At 44.3% G+C, this 19,576-nt stretch overlaps 1 protein-coding gene across 1 annotated transcript; it reads right to left on the reverse strand.

The window, feature by feature from the left end:
* On the reverse strand, nt 1–3,038 carry LOC139059387 (anti-sigma-I factor RsgI2-like). The gene is made up of 2 exons (XM_070537751.1): nt 2,984–3,038; nt 1–1,085 (listed from the first exon to the last, which is right to left on the reverse strand). Exons 1-2 carry the CDS (start codon nt 3,036–3,038, stop codon nt 1–3), a joined length of 1,140 nt encoding a protein of 379 aa, XP_070393852.1.
* Between the last annotated feature and the right edge of the window lie 16,538 nt (nt 3,039–19,576).

Raw genomic sequence — 19,576 nt, forward strand, 5'->3', positions numbered from 1 at the left:
TTAGTTATCCTTTATTACACCAGGAAATCGTACTGTATAATTGCGAATTTCTACTCCTACTCCTCTGTTCACGAGAACACCGCTGGGACTCTGGCTGACAGAGGGGCGAACTTCATTCATTGTAATGTCCACGGAGGGTGTCATGGTATCCGTACCGGGAGTTTCAGTGCCTGGAAAAGGTGAACTCTGCCGGGTCGTTCCCCCGTGTCCTATTGGAGCGTCAATCCAGCTTGCGGTGGTGAGCGGCGATTCCGTTGTCTTTGGGAGCTCAGAAATACCAAATGGCGTTGTATGTGGACCGGCATTTTCGACCTCCTGACCACCGGTTGCTTCGGGGTCGCTGCTGGGCACATCTGTGAACCTTGGCACCTGGGTAGTGAGTGCCGTACCTGATCGAGGCATGAAGGTCTCCACCTCGGTCGAAGGTAGCGTTGATTGAGCTGAAGGGTTCTCCGGAGTGCGCTCTTCTGTAACGTTCATCTCTGGAGACGCTGTGAAAGGACCAGGTGGCGTTACTTCTGAATGGGGTTTCTCCGACATGGGTTCAGTGGCTTTCGTTGCTGCCCGACTCGAACCACCAGGTTTTGCTGTAGAACCTCCAGGGATTTTGCTCACTGGCGGCTTAGTAGTTTTATTTCTCCTCGGTGGCCAAACCAAGCTCCAACACCAGTATCGACCCGTCGCATTTGGCGCACCTCCAGGGAGCACGACGTAGATGCCATGCCAGAAGGGCGTCACCTTCTCGCCTTCTACACGGTTCGGAGCCCACGGCTTAGGAAGTTGATCCAGAAATTCGGGCTTGAACGGACTCGGTATGTAGGCATCGCTGAAAATGGCTGGCCATGACGGCAAGGCTTGAAATCGAGACGGCCTCTGAGGACTTCGATTACCTGGCTTGTTTTGAAGCGAAAGTGGATGCAAGCGAGAATCCGGTCGCTTTCGCAGCCGCAAAATAGGCGATATACTTTCGCCATCGAAGCCAAGGAAGGTTCTCGCGTTGCGTTTTAAGGAATGCACTTGAGAATCGTTGGTTGTTCTTGATTTGTGTTCTGGGAGCACGGCTTTTTCTCCTATGGAAGCGGCACCTACATTTTAATGAAGAAATGAAAAAGTGCGTAGTGTCTGCTCAGACAACGCTAATCAATTAAACACGTGCAAGAGATGTGAAACAGGATAAATATATACTACCATATTAGTGACAAGAGAAAGATACTTTCAAGTCTAATGAAGAAATGAATATTCTATAAGAAACTATGGCTGGCAGGCAAATGCTCGACTGCGGTAAGATGAGATGTGCCATGTGGAGAGGGGCGGCGTCAACCCTACCAGTAAATAAATATTTCATCCACGTCCGTGCTCTCATGCACGTTTGTTTATGGAGTCATAAAAATACCTTTTGTTTCCATTCGCCTACGTTTCAATTTTCCCAATCTTTTGTCGTGCTTGTGTTGTCAGAATGCGTTTTTCTGCGTCATTTAGATAGTAAGTCCTCCGTTATTCGTTTCTTTTGTGCGGGAGGATAAAAGTTTATAAATGCAGCAGCGAAAAATAAGAAAAACTGGTGCAGTATGACTATCCATGAAGTAATCAGTATTGAACCGATTCCGATTGATGTACATGTTCACCCACTGCAACTTGGTTTGCTTGACAAAAGGAAAACCCCATTCATAAAGATACTGCAGTTTAAATAAACTACCTTATGCTTACGCTGCAGGGACCTACTAGCGCACTTAAGCAAAGAGTTGGCGAAATGACAAACTTGCAAAAAAGCTAACTGTTTTTCAAACAGGTTTTCTGGCTGAAGAAACAAAGGTACCTCTGGAATAGGCTATATGCACAAATACGCTGTCTTTTTACAGAGCTGTAAAGGAAACTTATTAGCATTATATAGGTTCGTCAGAGACTCGCTGTATATATCTGAGTACGGACTCATAACCACAACATTTTGTTGCGTTGGAGGTGCTTTGTAGCTGCTCCTATAATTATCTAACGTAGTAGACCTGCGTTGACGGTAGAAGTTGATGACGTTAACCTTTAATTTATGAACCCTTGCAAATTTCGAGCAGTATTCGTAAACACATTGAACCACTTCACACCTGTTTTAATGTTATGATAACATGTCCCAACAAAATTTTTGTAAGCCAAAGGCCGTAAATTATGCATTCTAATTAACGAATGCTTAAACATAACACGCCTTTTTCACGATAGTTACACGAAAACAAAGACCATAAAAATGGTACGTTGCCTGAAGCTATTTCCATTATTTGAAATCATGCAAGCAGTTTCATTATTTACAAACTGGAAATATGAAAGTGTTTCCATTATTTGAAATTATGCAAGCACTTTCATTGATTACAGACTACAAATATTAACGTGTTTCCATTATTTGAAATTATGCAAGCAGTTTCATTTATTACAAATTAATCCAAGAGGCCAGTAATTCAAAGGACCTAGGTGCAGGCAAAAATGCACTTATGTAGAGCTCGCGAATCAAGAATGCACGTTGTGTGAGCGAGAGAATAAAGGGCAGTGCCTTCAAGATTTTCGCAGTAAAAGTATGTAATCCTTATACTCGCCTGTACCACCACCATTAAGATATGATCTGTCTCATTGACGTTGTTTATTTGCGCGATAGCTAAAGCTTTCTGTCGTTTTCTTCCTTCATAGCAAGCAGGCAGTAATATACGTTTATCTAGAACTTATACTTTTACGAGTACCACGGTCTTTTTCACATATAGTGTTATGTTACTGAACACGGGATCACAGTCTCCGATCCCAGCCACGAGAGCCGTGCTCTTTTTGATGTGTAATGCAATAAACACTAGTCTTGTGGCCTTAGATTTAGATTCACGTTAAACAAGTTCGGGTAGCCAATATTAACACCAGACCAGCGTACTACAGTGTGCCTCGATTCACCTACCTGCACTAGTTCACTTGGATCTCAGCTTCTAGACAATATTCGATGCCTTAAAGTGAAACTTACGCATAGTGGAAATCATGCACGTCATGAAGAAACCAAGTGCGACATTATATGCCATACTAGTACTTTTTGTCGCCTCTTCGAGGCCTCACTAACGTATTAAAGATCGACGAACTGATTCTCGCACAACTGGGACGATGTGTGCACGCGACGTGTCCCAGAAAACTGCCATCGGTCCCAAAATATGAATCATTATTGTTCTAACGGGACGCCTGTAACGTCTGCCGTGTCGTGCTTGCCATACGGCAGAAAATAAAAGGCGGCGCTGTTTCGCCGTTCGGCAATCCGTCAGGTGTCTGGACAAACAACGCGAGCTTTCGTCCCCGAGCAATCCTGCGAGAAAGTAGGGTGAATCAACAGGGAACTAGCCCCAGCACCCTCGTGATGTTGGCTCAGCCGCTTCCAAGATGAGGCAGAGAGAGCGGTCGAGGAGGGGAAACACAATCTGACTGGGCAGGCAAAACAAAAAAAAAAAAGCACGGAAGGCCGTGTGGCCTTCCCCAGAAAAATATACTCATCGGGTGTAAAAAGTATTTTTGCTTTTCAAGTTTGCATTCCGTCCTGCTAAACTCATGTGAAGGGCTGAAATGTGAGCTTCATGCGAGCGTTACCTTTACTTAGTCGATGCAGGTGTTCGAACTAACAAAAAGGTCGAACGCCTTCACACGATGGGATTGCAAAGATATGTCGATTCAAACCGCATACGCACTATCTTACTACCAAAAGAAGACTAATTGGTGACGCTAAGGGTTGCTATATTCATATAGATTGGCGCATTCAAAACTACTGATGTCAGGTATACACAAGGTATTGAATGTAGCTTTTAGGTGGTACCTCGGACATCTCACATGTTGTACTGTGTTGTACTGCGTTCTAGGCCACAACCTAGCACGAATACGTGAATGCTTTCTGCAGTTTAATATTAAATGGCTTTGAAGTTTCAGTCATAAATTTGGAGTCTCCTGAACGCATAACTTGTAATATCTTTCTTTCGTTTAAAGCTTAATACAAGTACATATATTGCAGCTCTGCCTTCATGACCACTTGTCGATTGTCCTTGCATGCGGCACAGCCAGAAATTTATTTCAGGGGTGCTCCGTCGATCACTACCCTTTCTCCCCCTCTTTCACCATCTATCTATCTATCTATCTATCTATCTATCTATCTATCTATCTATCTATCTATCTATCTATCTATCTATCTATCTATCTATCTATCTATCTATCTATCTATCTATCTATCTATCTATCTATCTATCTATCTATCTATCTATCTATCTATCTATCTATCTATCTATCTATCTATCTATCTATCTATCTATCTATCTATCTATCTATCTATCTATCTATCTATCTATCTATCTATCTATCTCAACTGAAAAGTTGATGCACTTGTAAAGCACCGCTTATTGTCGACGTTTGCCTCGACAAGCAGAACAATCTATTCTTACCATCATTGAACTGACCCGCCGTGGTTGCTTAGTGGCTATGGTGTTGGGCTGCTAAGCACGACGTCGCGGGATAGAATCCCGGCCACTGCGGCCGCATTTCCATGGGAGCGAAATGCAAAAACACCCGTGTACTTATATTCAGGTGCACGTTAAAGAACCCCAGGTGGTCCAAATTTCCCGAGCCTCCCACTACGGCGTGCCTCATAATGAGGTCGTGGTTTTGGCACGTAAAACACTACAATTCTTCTTACCACTGAATAGTTTCTCCTGAATTGAGAAAGATCGGTCTCCGGCCGTAACGTCAACAATAAACAGTTGTTTGTCAAGAAGTGCACCAACTTTTCTATTATAACCTTGCGGATACCATAGATGTATACCTCTACCTTGAAGTTATATAGTATATACGAGGTGTATAGTATATGCGAACACTTTCAAAATGTTTTAAAGGTTGCCTGTGGCAGATAGCTCAATTCTAGTTTACGAGTGGGTCTACTCGAAGCGGCGGTAACTACTTGCACAAAATATTGAAATGCGAAATGACTAATTAACAAGTATTCGCTAATTAACTTTTAGCTAATTATCTTATGACCCATATTGCAATTTACAAATTCTAGCAGTGGACTTCGCGAGGCGGATCCCCTTGGAACGAATTCTCAAGATGACACCAGTTTCGAGATAAAAATTCCTGAACTTTGCGGAGAAATGCATTGGCGTTTCAGGTACTTGTGTGCTTCAGTGCATGAAACACTGTTTTGTTAACAAATTAACTGGAGCGCATATACATTTCTCCACAAAGTTCGGGAATTATTATTTCGAAACTGGTGTCATCTTGAAAATTCGTTATAAGTGGATCCGCCTTGCTAACTCCATGGCTATAATTTGTAAATTGCAATATGGGCCATGATGTAATTAATTAAAAAACCTAAATACTGAATGTTTATTAGTTAGTCAATTTTGCACCTCAATTTTTTTTTGCAAGTATTGTCCGCCGCTTCGAGTAGACCCGCTCCTGAACTATAATTGTGATATCTGCCAGGCAAGTTTTAAAGATTTTTTAAAGTGTTCGCTGAAACACCCTGAATATTATATATGTGAACGAGAAGAAAGGAAACCGAGGGACCCGATTTTTATTAGTCATACCAAATAACAATAATATTTGGGGTTTTACGTGCCAAAACCACTTTCTGATTATGAGGCACGCCGTAGTGGGGGACTCATTAAATTTCGACCACCTGGGGTTCTTTAACGTGCACCTAAATCTAAGTACACGGGTGTTTTCGCATTTCGCCCCCATCGAAATGCGGCCGCCGTGGCCGGGATTCGATCCCGCGACCTCGTGCTCAGCAGCCTAACACCATAGCCACTGAGCAACCACGGCGGGTAGTCATACCAAATAAGAGAACAAGCAAAAACACAAAGGGCAGCATTGGGGGAAATTACTTGTACTTATTAATTGAATTAAATAAATGATGAAAGCCAGTAAAAAACAACTGGCCGCCGGTGGGATATCAGCCTACGTCTTCACATTATGCGTGCGATGGTACTACCAATTGATCTACGGCGGCGACGTTTTTCAATCCATTTTCTGGGGTATTTATGTTTATCTACTAGAACTAACCCTGGGAGTGTTAGCCTGCGCGGCCACTCATGGCCTTGGTGGCGGATGTGGAACATCCTTTCTGCCGTAGGTGTCACGTGTACGTGAACTTTTTCGAGGAAGGCAATTGATCAGTAATACTCCCAGGGATAAGTTCTAGTAGATAAACATACATACCCCAGACAGTGGGTGGCAAAACGACGTAATTGGTAAGAGCATACCACGAGCAATGCGAAGACTTGGGTTCGTATCCCACCTGCGGCCAGTTCTTTTTCATCTATTTTCATTTCAAATAATTTATTATTTCTTTAATTCAATTAGTAAGTACAAGTAATTTCCCCGATGCTGCCCTTGGTGTCGTTTGTTTGTTGGATTCATTGATATGACTATATTATATATATATATATATATATATATATATATATATATATATATATATATATATATATATATATATATATATATATATATATATATATATATATATATATATATATATATATATATATATATATATATATACTACTCGATCTTACTACTCGATCTTCTAGTTTCGGTGATGGCAAAAGCACTTGAGCCACAACAATACATTTCCTCTCGGTGGCTAGGTGTGGGGTCGGGAACCATTAGGACAACAATGTTTTCCAGAATTTTTTAAGCCTTCGAGCTCGCGCTCCTCCCCATGAGAGATTGCACTTAGAGCGAGGAACAGAGCCTCTGGAGAAGAGCTCGAAGCTGCGTTAGAATAGCTAGATTGCACGAAATAAATAAAATATATAGAACTTCAAACAGTCGAGAAAGACAACAAGCTTGGATTTTTGTAAACGGTTCATAAAATTCCGCCGGCTATCCGTTTCAAATGAACGGAAAAAGCACTGGCGTTTCCTTTAATTATTTACTTGACGAAGAAGAAGTAAGGGTGAATAAAGGCACTAGCAAGAAAGGCAAGGATGGATGGATGGATGAAAAACTTTATTAGGGTCCTTTAGGGCGCGCACTAGCGCGCAGCGGGCCGCTCCCACGTCGGGACAGAGAGGCCGAGTCTCTCCGCCGCGTCGCGGGCCCGTTGGACAGCCCATAACTGTTCTTCGAGGTTGGGGCTGTGTAGGACCGCATCCCAACATGAATAAGTGTTGTTTTTATCGCTGTGTAACGCGGGACATCGCCAGAGCATGTGAGGTAAATTCGCTAAATCATTGCATAGTGCACATGCATTTGTTGTATGAATTTCGGGGTACACCTTGTGAAGAAGTAGGAGGTTTGGGTAAGCCCCCGTCTGTAGAAGCCTTAGTGTCAAAGCTTGAGGTCTATTCAGTTTGCAATGTGGGAGGGGGTAGATCCTCCGAGCCAAATAAAAGTGCTTAGTAATTTCGGTGTAGGAGAAAAAAGAAAATTGTTGCGGTGCTGGTAACGGGGGAGCTAAGCGCTGCTTTTTTTTTAATTAAATGTTTGCAAGGAGAAGTTGGTGCATGTGTGTGCGCCGGCTACTCCTCTTCTCTTACGTGATTGTTATCGTCGGAATGTTGTAATCTTGTCAACAGTAACCAAACTGGACAAATAAAGATATGAACGAACATTCACGTACAGAGTCTCAGTACTGCAATATATATAAATGTTTGCGCAACGGAACAGTTGACACAGCATAAATACTCACAAAACCGAAATGTTCACACGCAACCCATGAGTTCACACAGCATAAATGTTCACAAAACCAAGATGCTCACACTGAAGATGTTGGGCGCTTGAATGCGGCACTCAAAATGCTACAAATAGAAATGCTTCATGAACATGAAGACACAATGAACATGGCCTATTATGGCCATGTTCAATGAATGGCCTATTAGAAAGACTATAATAACCCCATTTCGTCCCTTTTCATGCTTTTTTCTCACGCTTTTATTTTTGTCACGCTCTTCTTTCCGTCTTTAGTTGCCCTTTCCCTTCCCCTAGTGTAGGGTAGCAAACCGGAGGTTTTAAGTCTGGTTAATCTCCCTGCCTTTATCTCATTTGCATTTCTCTCTCTCTCTCTCTCAATTAAGGGTACCTGTCAATAACAACAATGCGAGAAAGAACTATTTCATGACTTAGTATTTTTGTGATATTTTTTATTCCTCCAAAAACTGCACTATGACGTATGTCTTCTGTATTTCGTATGTCAATGTGCTGTTTTCTTTTCTTAAGCTGATTTCATTTAAGCACAGCAATGAGGCTTGTGAGTCACTCAGAATTACCCAGCGAAGTGGTTCTGACTGCTGACATATGCAACGTAAAGGAGAAAGTGTTGCGCAAAGTTCTGCCGTTGTGGACGTTTCTAAATTGGCAAATCTGATAAGCTCTTTTCTCTGGGTGTGCAGGTATATAAAACGCAGATGCAGAGCTTTGTTTATAGCATTATTCATCGGTATACATGTGAATGTGATCTATGTACTTAGTGTAAAATGTGATAAATTACTTTATCGTAACTACGGGAATATCACATTTGCGACCTACTCCGGGAAGTGAAGTGACTATTTCCGGAATTGCTAGTTGCCATGGGGAATGAGTGGCGCAAATAATCCAGTATTCGTAAGCACGCAGTAATTTTTGCACCGCTGTATTTCTTCATGTATGCGTGAAGCGGTTCTATCCTGAAGTTCTTGGCATAGCGGATGATTAGCGTGTTGTCTAGCCAAACGAAAAAAGTGACAAGTTTCCGTAAATCTTAGTGCATGAAAAGTTCGTTGGCGGGACTCAGCAATTACCAAAGCATTGGCAGATGTACGCTGTACACCAAGACATATGCGAAGGCTTCTGGCTAGCAATGTTTGCAACAAAACACGTTGTGGGGCTAGTTGGTGCATAGCTTTCAATAGATGAAGCACCAATAGTGACAGCACACTAGGAAGGAACAAAGAGAGGAGAAGGCGCTACTTGCAACTGTTTATTGAAGTCAAAGGTGGCTGATTATATAGCCATGGGGACAGGGGAACGAAAAAAGAGGAACACTGATTATGTGAATCCGCACTTGCGATAACACTGAATATATATATGAAGGGAATCACGTTTAATCAAAATCTAAAGCTTGTCTAAAAACATGCTTTCATTTGTGTAAATATTCAGAGACGGGGTGCTTACACACGCATCCCCACTTTTCTTAATCTGGTTGGCCTCCAAAAAGTCACGCGCCACAGAATTTTTACTTTTAAACTTGGTTGTTGTATCATGAAGCCTTGCTTCACAAGTTTATTCTCATTCCCCCTGGCCTTGCAATGAAGCAGCAAGCTTGAAACATATCCATTTTTCAATGAAAGCTCATGTTCCCGCAGGCGTTCATTAATACATCGGCCTGTTTGACCGATATCTCTTTCCCACCATTCAGGAGTATGCAGTATACGACCCCTTCTTCACACTTAACAAAATGGTTTGTATGTTTAATAGAAAACCCTACTTTCTTGGAGTCAATAAAGCAATCAATGAAGCAATCAGGCGGCACAAAGCAGCAAGATTTTGGGGCGCGGAAAAAACCGCAGGAATATTGTGTTTCATGGCGACGTGTTTAAGAGTATGCGCCACTTTATGAGAATACAGTGTCACCACTGGTTTAGCTTTCTTTTCGAGTGCTTGACCTTCTTCGCTTCTCTTTCTTTCTTTTTTCACCTTTTTCAATAAGGCCTCCGAAAGTGCGTTTAAAATAAAACAAGGAAAGCCAGCCTTCCTCGCCTTCAAAATCTGTTCGTCAAAGTTGCTTGTGCCTTATGACAGCCCGATTTTTTCAGGGCGGATGCAAGGCACATAGTGGCAATGGCACGTTTAACAGTCTTGGAGTGTGTAGACTCATACGGCAACAGTTCCTTGCGGGCACGGGGTCGGTACATCTAGCAGAAACCTTTGTCAGTAAGGGTTGTGGTGCATCAGTGACTTTCAGGCTCTCTATACTGTCCTGTATGTCTCTTCCTTCTCCTTTTATTTCCTTTACCCCTTTCCCCAGCACATGGTAGCCAGCCGGTATTTACACTGGCTAACCTCCCTGTCTTTCCTCCCCTTTTGTCTCTCTCTCTCTCTCTCTCTCTCTCTTGTCAGTAAGGGTTATGTCAAGATCTAAAAACTGCGAGCTGTTATGCTTGGCTAGTTCAAAAGTAACATCTAAGCCTTTATCTTGCTGTTTACAATCAGATAAAATGCCCTGCACAGTATGCGAGTAAGTCATGGGAGATCATTCCTTTGACTTCAATAAACAGTTGCAAGTAGCGCCTTGTCTTGTCTGTGTTCCTTCCTAGTGTGCCGTCATTATTGGCGCTTCGTCTATTGAAAGCTAGCAACCTTTGAATTGTTTCCTCTACATTACAGGATATTCGATGTAGCACAGGAGCAGTTTATTATTCTCTGTCTAATGATTGCCGAGTGAATGCGTAATAAGGAAGAGGTTGAACTAGCGCATCTCACTCCAGCAAATCAACGAAGAATGTTAATTAGGGAGTTGACTTTCTCCTCTAATGCTCTTATTTGGGGAGCCCATGATAGCCGTCTGTCTATGATAATACGAGATCTAGCGAGTGGTTAGGCCACGACTACGCACGTAAGAGGACGGGCACTATTTTGCAAATCGGCTATTACTCAAGCGCGCTCGGCGTCTACATTCAAAATACAGGAACGAACGTTGACACTTGTATTTCGACAGTATCATATGATGCAAGTTGCACTCGCTTTCGGTGACTTGCTGTCCGACATGAAGAGATTGTTGGAGACAACTTGCCAACACGGAATTATATAGACGTCGCCACGCGACACATATCATTATTTGATCATACTCGGACATCGATCAGGCAAACAGCGCCACGCAGGGCTGCTTTCTATGCTAGAAGCATTTGTACAATTACGGAATCCTTGGTTCGCAGTAAAATAAGGGCTAGCAGCTCCGAGAGATTTGAAAGTGTTATGTCTCCTGAGATCTGGCTGTTCTGAATACCGCAGAGACGTTTTGCTAGGATGGGCTCTCAGCAGCAGGCAGCACGTGTTACGACGGGGTAGGTGAGCATCAGCTAGGTGACTGGGCATGGCTGTGTGGTGTCGAGGGACCGGGTAGTGACGAGACGCTCTCCCTATGCCCATATTTTTGCGCCATCTTCGTTCTTGGCGCCTTTGATACGTGTCCAGTCAAGCTTCCCTCAAGTTTATTTACATAATGAAAAAAGTCAGAGACAAGGGAAAGAAAAAAAGGAGGGGGGGCGGTGGCTTACTATGCGTTTTCTAGACAATCAAGTCGCAATATTTCGTCGCAATAGACAAGCAAATCGAATGCATTTTTTCCGCGCAGCGGGCCGATGATTCGCTTAAGTGCCAGAAATGAGAAGCTCTTCGACGACACGAAGGCCTGGCGGGGAGCTCAATGCCCAAGAAGTTTTATGCGAACGCTTGTCCCATATTTATTTGTGTGTGTAATTTCTATTCTGGATAAAACAATCCGGAATGAGGTTGAGGCGCGCCTTGGGCGGAGTCGTCGCAATTTTCAGCCTGCCACAGGCGCCGGGCAAAACCTTTCTCCTACTTATCTCTACGAAAGCACCACGCTGCTTGCGCCAATTCGCGCAAGGAGTGTGCTCCTAAACATTGCGGCCCTGAACATTGGATTCAAGGGAAGGGAGGTCCTACAGGCGAAAATGTTTTTTTTTTTTCGTCGCCTCTCTGTCTCCACCTCAATTATGCTTGCAAGTAGCACATATTTCTGCAAGCATCGAGGTCAGGCTGAGCAATTCCTATCGACGGAGGGTCACGTTAGTGGTGCACTTTCGTGCGCAACCGGCGACAAAAACTAAGCAAAGGCTGGTCTTTCTCCAGAGAATGACAAAGTCATCATTCTTTAAAAATAAATTTAAAAAAAATGTGTGGATGCTTCAGCAATTTTTTGCATGCTTGTCAATTTTCCCTGCAATAAAGCTTTTTTTTTTTCTTCCCTTCTGTAATCGCTATGTGCCTGTCATATAGGCATACGAGCCTGGGGGCTGCAGCGACGTGGATGAACTTGTGCAATCACTTCGAAAACGCATCGACACCGGTCGTGAACGAAGCTAGGGACCCGAAAATGTCTGTAATCTTACGGGATACAATAGCCCGTCGGCTTGCACCAATTCATGCCCATTAGCATGTGTCTTCTGCACGGGAGGCGAAATGTATGAGTAAATTGCACTAATATTCGTTCTTCTAAATACTGTAGCTATTGTAAATAGACCCTCCGTACTTCTTTGCTCTCCCCTCCAGGCATTTAGCAATGCTGTCTCCTCTTTATTGCACCATCCCTCTTTAAAGCCTTGTGTGTCAGCCATTGTCAGAATGGTCAGCAAAACTCCCTTACCTTTGTTTCTTCAACAATACGTAATCGCTTTTCTACAATCAGACACAAGCTGATGCGTAGTCAGCCGCAGTTTTCGCCTATCTGCCCTGTGCATAATGCGAAGCTCTTTTCACGGTTAATCTGGCGGTGAGCGCCAGACGTCACACAGACAAACAGATTTTCGGACCACATATACCCAGGCCTTCAATATAGTGCAAGGAATTCACTGCAATAATTTAATTTCTCAAGCTAAAATGCGTAAAAAAATTGTAAACTACGACTTGCACATAACCTACCAATATGAAACCTCTCGGATTGTAATTTGACTATACGAGAAAACAGACTCCTGTTACGCGAAAACTCAAAGAAACCCTTTCATCCACACACAAACCGGCCGCCGCGTTCACAGTCCGGCCGTGGCGTCAGCCATATTCAGTGCGCCGGCGCGGTGGATGTCTTGGGGGCCACGGAGCGGCGTGCCCGGTTCCATGTCTTAAATCCAGCTGGCGCTCGCCTCCGCCGCGTCGCGGCCCACGAAAGAGGTCGCGGTTCCACCGCAACGCTCGCCTTCGTGCATAGCGTTCGCGGCAAGCGTTTCCAGGTAAACGTTACCGTTGAAAACGCTGCAGTTGCCGGGAAGCGTGAGAAGCAGTCAGGGATCTTTGAATGCTATCGCCTTCCACTCTTAAAGGCGAAGCTTAAGCGTCCTCCAAATTTTTGTGCGTGTGCACGGGAGTGCGAACAGGCCCCGTGACCCCCCGTCCCACTCCCTTCAAACCACCGATAGCCCTCGACTAGCTTTGATATTCAGCCTTTGCCCATCATCCATGTCGCTCTTTCTGAGCCCTTCTCCTGAAAATTTGTGTTCCATGGGAAAGGGGGGGAGGCAATATAGGATTCATCAGAAAATTTCGAGGGAGTCCCCCCACCCTGGCTACGCCAATGGTCGGACGTCAGGTCAGCAGTCCATGTGCTCGAAACCGGTTGAGCAGAGAAGGCGCAAAGACGGTTTGGTACACATCTTTTATTCAGTTATGTACGCAAAACCTTTCCTCAACAGAAACGCGACGTTAGCACACGCATCGCGACTATTCGGAGCACCGTCTCAGATACTTCTAGATTTTTCCAACTTGCATACTGTTCCCCCCATATTCATTCATGACTGCCATTGAAGTGTCATAGTGAGCTTAATAAAGTGATAAGCGCTGTTCCGAAGAACATCCAGATGTACATAATATTTCCAAATGTATGATACCATGATAAGCGACGTTGACATTCCCCGAAGTAGCGCTGATTTTGTGTATAACAGAAGTCAAGCGCAGACGTTCCATTGTTGTGATGGCCACCCACCTCGCTCGCCATAGCACCGCGCAGCTGCGCCGATCTCGTATAACTTCGCCCCGAATGACATAAGCAGTGACGCTGTCATTGTGCGTTCTCGTGGATAGCACGATAACTTCGATAGTGTGGCTCGTTTTGGCACCAGGTTGTCGTATTACCGTTTCCGACCATTATCTAGTGCTGTAGCTAGAATCAATGTTCTTTTAGGAGTTAACTGGATCGCTCACTAATGGAGCAGTTGCCGCCGGGAATTAAACCAAAGTTTTCAATGATTTTAGCATTGTGACATTGCCAACATAGACACGTCCGTTCAATACACACCTAGCAACAATGTCGGTCCACTGCGGCAGTGTCACGAGCTCATTTACGCGTGCGCACCGGACATGGTTACGCAGGTGACTACTCTGTGCGCCACAGCGTAACGGGGCCATGCACGCACAGTCAGTGCATCAAGGTTGCTGGAATAACGCACACGTTATTCGAGCAATATTGAGCCATTGGTAAGGCTGCATACTACTTACAAATGTAATGTACTGAAACGGTCGGCCTCATTTTTTTTCTTGTTCTTTTTGTATCATGGCCACTTTATATAGAACATTTCCGGCTGTAGCGCAAACACAGCCATCCGCTTGCACTTGCATTTCCGTGACTCCTTATGGCGTGATTTTCGGGCCTTCAAGTTTTTAAAGGAAGTTTGACCCACAAGGCCAATCCTACACCCTTCTTAAAGCATCCTGTGATAATATACTGATCATCCCTAAGGCATCAATTTAGTCAGGCGAACTCTCAATAATATGATATAAGTACAAACGCACTCCTTTACTTAGATTTAGGTGCGCCTTAGAGAAACACAGGTAGCCAAAATTAAGGTGCTGCGGCTAGTCTTAAAAATTTTCACCCCCCCCCTCCATCATATGCGCTGTTTACGCTTGGTCTTCTTGCGTAGCAGAAAAATGTTTATTTTCTAATGAAATTACTCATTCTCCGGGTCAGTCTTCCCTAGCCCGCCCTGTGTTCCATCTCCAACCAACCACGGGTTTGTCACTTCAATTAGGTTTCATAGGTACAAATTTATTCGACGGTGACATCTGGTCAGCCATCCACTAATGATGATCAACTCTTGTTATTTCTTGGGGGCATCAATTTCCGCAGAGCATGTCAGATTGAACTGATGTTCATGGGACTGCACTTTTGTGTCCAATCTCTAAACGTTCATCTAGAGATGTCCAGTCTGGCAACCTTTCCACATAACATTTATTGGGCAACAAACAGAATAAATTGATCATTTCAAACTGGATTGTCGTCATTTTTCTTTTCTTAAGAATGCGGCTTCAAAAATTGGCCTGCCGCGTGGATGCAAGCGTGGCCTGCCCGTGAATGCAGCAGACTTCATCACTGGAAAGAAAAAAATAAAACGGAAAAGTTTTTTTTCTTTCTACTCGTTTCTATCGATTTGGTAATTTTTTTGCAAGTTATGGTAATATACCTCACGATTGGTAATACCTCACCTCACGAATGGTAATATACCTCACGATTCGTGGCCAGTTTCCCTTAATAAAGCATGCGCTATATAGTGGGTTTGCCACCATCATCAACAGCATCACACAAGATATGTTAAGGATTACGACTGCGCGGTGTAATGAGATGATGCCTGCCCAGCTTGTTGCGGCATGGTTTGAGGCAAACCAACTCACCGTCACGCGTCCAGTGGTTTCGCCGTCCAGAACACTTAGTCATTCGTCGCTCTCGACGACGGTAGGAGACACGACTTGTTGTGAGCTGTTATTTACGGTGCCCCCATACAGAAGCCGAGGCATTGAGAGTAAATTATGAAGTGTACCTGTAGTGAAAAGCAGAGTGGTTGGCTTGCTACATTTAACCAGTGTGCGAGTCAGTGTGTTTCCGCATACTCTGTAGCCCGTCTGGCTGCTCAGTCATACACGTTGCTTTCCATTTCTTGTTTTTCCATTTATTTATTTGTTTTTCTTTTACTTCACTCCAATTATGTCATTTTATTTACGGTGCGCGATTCTTAACCAGTCACCCTTGATAGGCGTGTGCCACTGCCGTTGAAGTGATTGTCATCATTTTCACTAGGGATAAATGAAGTATTATGATAGTGCGCTGTGTTGAGCATGCAGAGGACTTATGGCATAATACACACGCATTCTTAGAAGAGAAACTACATTTATTGTTCTTATAAATTAATACACTGAGACATAAAATTCACGAAACGATAGCACGCTTCAATCAAACGTACTAGCATCAAGACACTGTACATTTCAAAAATGAATATTAATGGTTCTCTGGAGAGCGAACAATTGAACACAAAATAGAGATCTGAGGGACGCTTGTCCGAGCTGTTCGGTTTGCTAAAGTGCTTTTTTTTCTTTTCTTAATGCATTCACGAGTACGCCGAGGCGTTTGCTTGGGCAGCGGCCTGCGGAACGGTCGCCTTCAGTGGCGGGGCTCCGACGGCGGGCAGGAAGCCCGTCGCGGCATCTCCGTCCTGCTGGTACTCGGGGGGAAAGCCGCCCGCGCCCACGTTGATGTACACCGGCACCGTCACTTGCGCGGGTGGTTGCAGTCCCGCCTGAGAAGGAGCCGGATACGGCATCACGAATCCACCGCCAGGAATGGGCGCCAGCGCGGCGCCCCTGTAGACGTGGTGGTAGTACGGCCTGTAGTACGGTGGCCCGTATTTTACGCGAGAATAAATGGGCAAGGTGACTAGTGCCCCACCAGCTCTCACGGGAGTAGCCGGCAGACTTCCGTTTCTGTCGGCAGAACTTCTTGGCGGATCGAGCGGGAATGGCAGTGGTCTCTGGGGTCTCATAGCAGGCCTCCTGATGACGACAGCGTACGGCGTCTGATAGGGGCGCAGCAGATAGTTCAGGCTTGACTGGCGCATGGTGAGCACATGCCCTGGGCGAATAGCGTGATGTGGTGTCCTCTGTTGTACTGCCGGCTTCGGAACTTCGTCATGGTCTTCCTCATCCCAGTCCGGAAGTGTAAGATTAAAATCGGAGCAGCACTGCCGCGCACGGTCGCCCAAGTTTAACTTGAGTGGGGCGTTATCTGAAGAAAAAGAAGAAAACAATATTCTGCATGGTGGCCAGTACTGGAGAGCAGTCACAAGGTGTGAGCCATCATTTGAGGCAACAACAACAACAGCGACGAACGGTTGCTTGTGCTAACCGTTTGAAATACACGCGATTAGTCGCGGGAATATTTAACTCACTCACTCAACTTGATTCAGCACTCCACTGATATTCCACCGGGGTACAGCGTTCGAAGTACATGCATAATCTATATCAAATCAATATCATGACTGCCCACTTGGGAGTCGTTCGCATCAGGTGCCGCACTTATCAATGCGCATATTTAGCTAATTGTGCGTAATATCTCTCGGCATTATTCTCTTTGCGTTCTTAGTGCTTTTCGGAACATGCGGATTTTTCTGGTGCCATGTAATATCAAGATTATTTTACACCGACTCATTTCTTTTCTCGTCACCTATCGCAGCAAGTGTCTGACTACAGTAACAACGCAGGCGCGGCGCCTTGCCAGCCAATGACAAAGGGTAAAAAGAATCGAAAGGGTAAGCAATTGTTCCAAAATAATCCACATATCTAAGCTATTCACTTCACTCCTGCTCATTTCCTTCCCGTTTTTTTCTTTTTTTAGTTTTTTTTTCTCATTTATAGCCTTTATAAGTATTTTGGTTTGTTCTGTTGCGAATGCCTTAAACTACTGTTTTAATTCTACGACTAGCTTTTGACTTCATATTACTTTATAGTTTGTACATATACTTTGTATAATCTTCCTCATAGTGACTACTGTATTGCTGTTTTATGCTTTGTATTTCCTTTAATGTATGTATTTTCTGACAGGAGGTCCCCTTTCAGCCACACGCTCTTGGACCTCCTTCTGTATACTTGAGTAAACATGTATGTCTCCTCCTAATTAAAGAAATAAACTAAACTGAAACTGACATAACACGGCCACTGAACACAATATCGTGGAGTCCCTGCAAGGTACCACGCCACCATTAATAAAAAGATAACCTGTAAAAAAATAAACAAGGGCAGGTCCCAAAACCAAACGTGTGCGATGTATTCGGTGAAAGACATCGCTCCCATATATTTTGATGAGTCTAACAATGCTTCTCGTTTACCTCAATCAAAATAAGAACACTTAATAGGAGCGCACCAAACGCTAGATTTATGGTCAAATAAATCTAGCTATTGATAAGCACCTTCCCGGAAGAGCTATATTTGCTTGTGAACAACGGTACGTTCCAACGCTTTTTTTTCTACATTGTGCCAAAAGAAAAATATTCCGTCCCACCAACTCCGTGCACAGCGAAGGCTATAGCTTGTGTTATCCAGCCACTAACAAGAACGGGCTGCGTGTTCTAGGGAAGGGAAGGAAGCCTGGACCTAGGTGCGCTACTAATTCTACTGTGACGCTTCGATCCACTCGGCATCACGCAGAGAGAAATCTGGGGGAAACAGTGCAGAAACCTTTCTTCCGGTTCTCTTTTCTGATTGGCTGACGCGACGCATAGCTTTCGCTTGATTGCACGGTGTTGGTCACGCGGTGCATAAAAGGGCAACATTTACTATTTGTCACTTTCACTAAAGCAAAGGTAGTTGCATGAATCCGACCAACTATCGTAATCTGGACCCAATTGAAATAGCAGGGATCAATTTTTTAAAAGCTTTTTGTTCGTAACAACTATATGGAAAAGGCATGGCACTCTTGCTATAAATATCTCCAACATCATGATTGGCCGGCCCCTGCTCTGACGAACAGCTATGGCCTAACAACTCTTTTATTTTGTGAATGCGGGCCCATGTTTTTCCGCTATGGTTGTTTGTAAAATCAAGTAGTGGTCAGTCGTCAGACTGAACGCAGCATAAACGCCAAACCGTTCCTAAGATCGAAAAACTTTATCACCTCCTCAGCTAGGTCCTAATTTACATCATGACAACCCTATGAAAAAGGCGTTCGTGAGAGCTGGTGTGGGACAATCGTTACAAACAAAAAAAGGTAACTGCAAAGGCGCAGACTGTTGATCGAGAGACCCCACGGGGGAAAAGCTTTGTAAGTCGATGTGATGAAACAAGGAGGAAATCCTCAGAATTGGTATTCACAAAGCAATGCGCACGCTTGCGCACACATGTGTCAGTCATTAATGTTAGAGACATGATATTAGCGAAGGCAATCGGATAGCGACAAATAGGGAGCTTTGTGCATTAGGCCTCAGGTTTACAGATCTTTCTTACGCAACAGGGGTTCTATAATTAGTAAACACTGAGGCCGACCTCTATAAAGACCACCTCAGAAGAAATCAAGAAAATAGCTAAGCTGCTGCTTTATTACAAGCCCCACACATGTCTCGTGACGAGCAGGCCGGGTTGGTAAGCTTTTTCTATTTCGTTGGATGCGCTTGTTAACGGTCGGGTATCTTTAGCGGGCTCCTCAGTCGATCTCACAATGTCTCGGCATGCGTTCCCACGCACCATTCGTGAGTACCATGGACTTCGTGAATCCGACTGCTGAGCTTGGTCCCTCTCTCCATGTTAACACCGAATGCTCATGCATCTTTAAAAAAAAAAGTTGAGCAGCGTATTTTCATACACGCTATGTTAATCGTATACTCAGTATTCAGGCACATAAACGAAACGTGACTTACCGGCCATTATTACGATGGCGGCCGAGGTGAGTAAAAGGCAGTAAGACGATGACAGAAGCATGCTTTCACTAGGCTGCGAGCTCTTGCAGCGTCAAAAGCCGGGACCGAAATGGTCGGTGTGAGCCACACACAGGGTGTTCAGGATGCGCGCTTTTTGACGGATCGCACTGAAGCCAAACGGGGTCAGCCCAACCGGAGCT

Source organism: Dermacentor albipictus, chromosome 1, assembly GCF_038994185.2.
Source record: "Dermacentor albipictus isolate Rhodes 1998 colony chromosome 1, USDA_Dalb.pri_finalv2, whole genome shotgun sequence".
Taxonomy (NCBI): Eukaryota; Metazoa; Arthropoda; class Arachnida; order Ixodida; family Ixodidae; genus Dermacentor; species Dermacentor albipictus.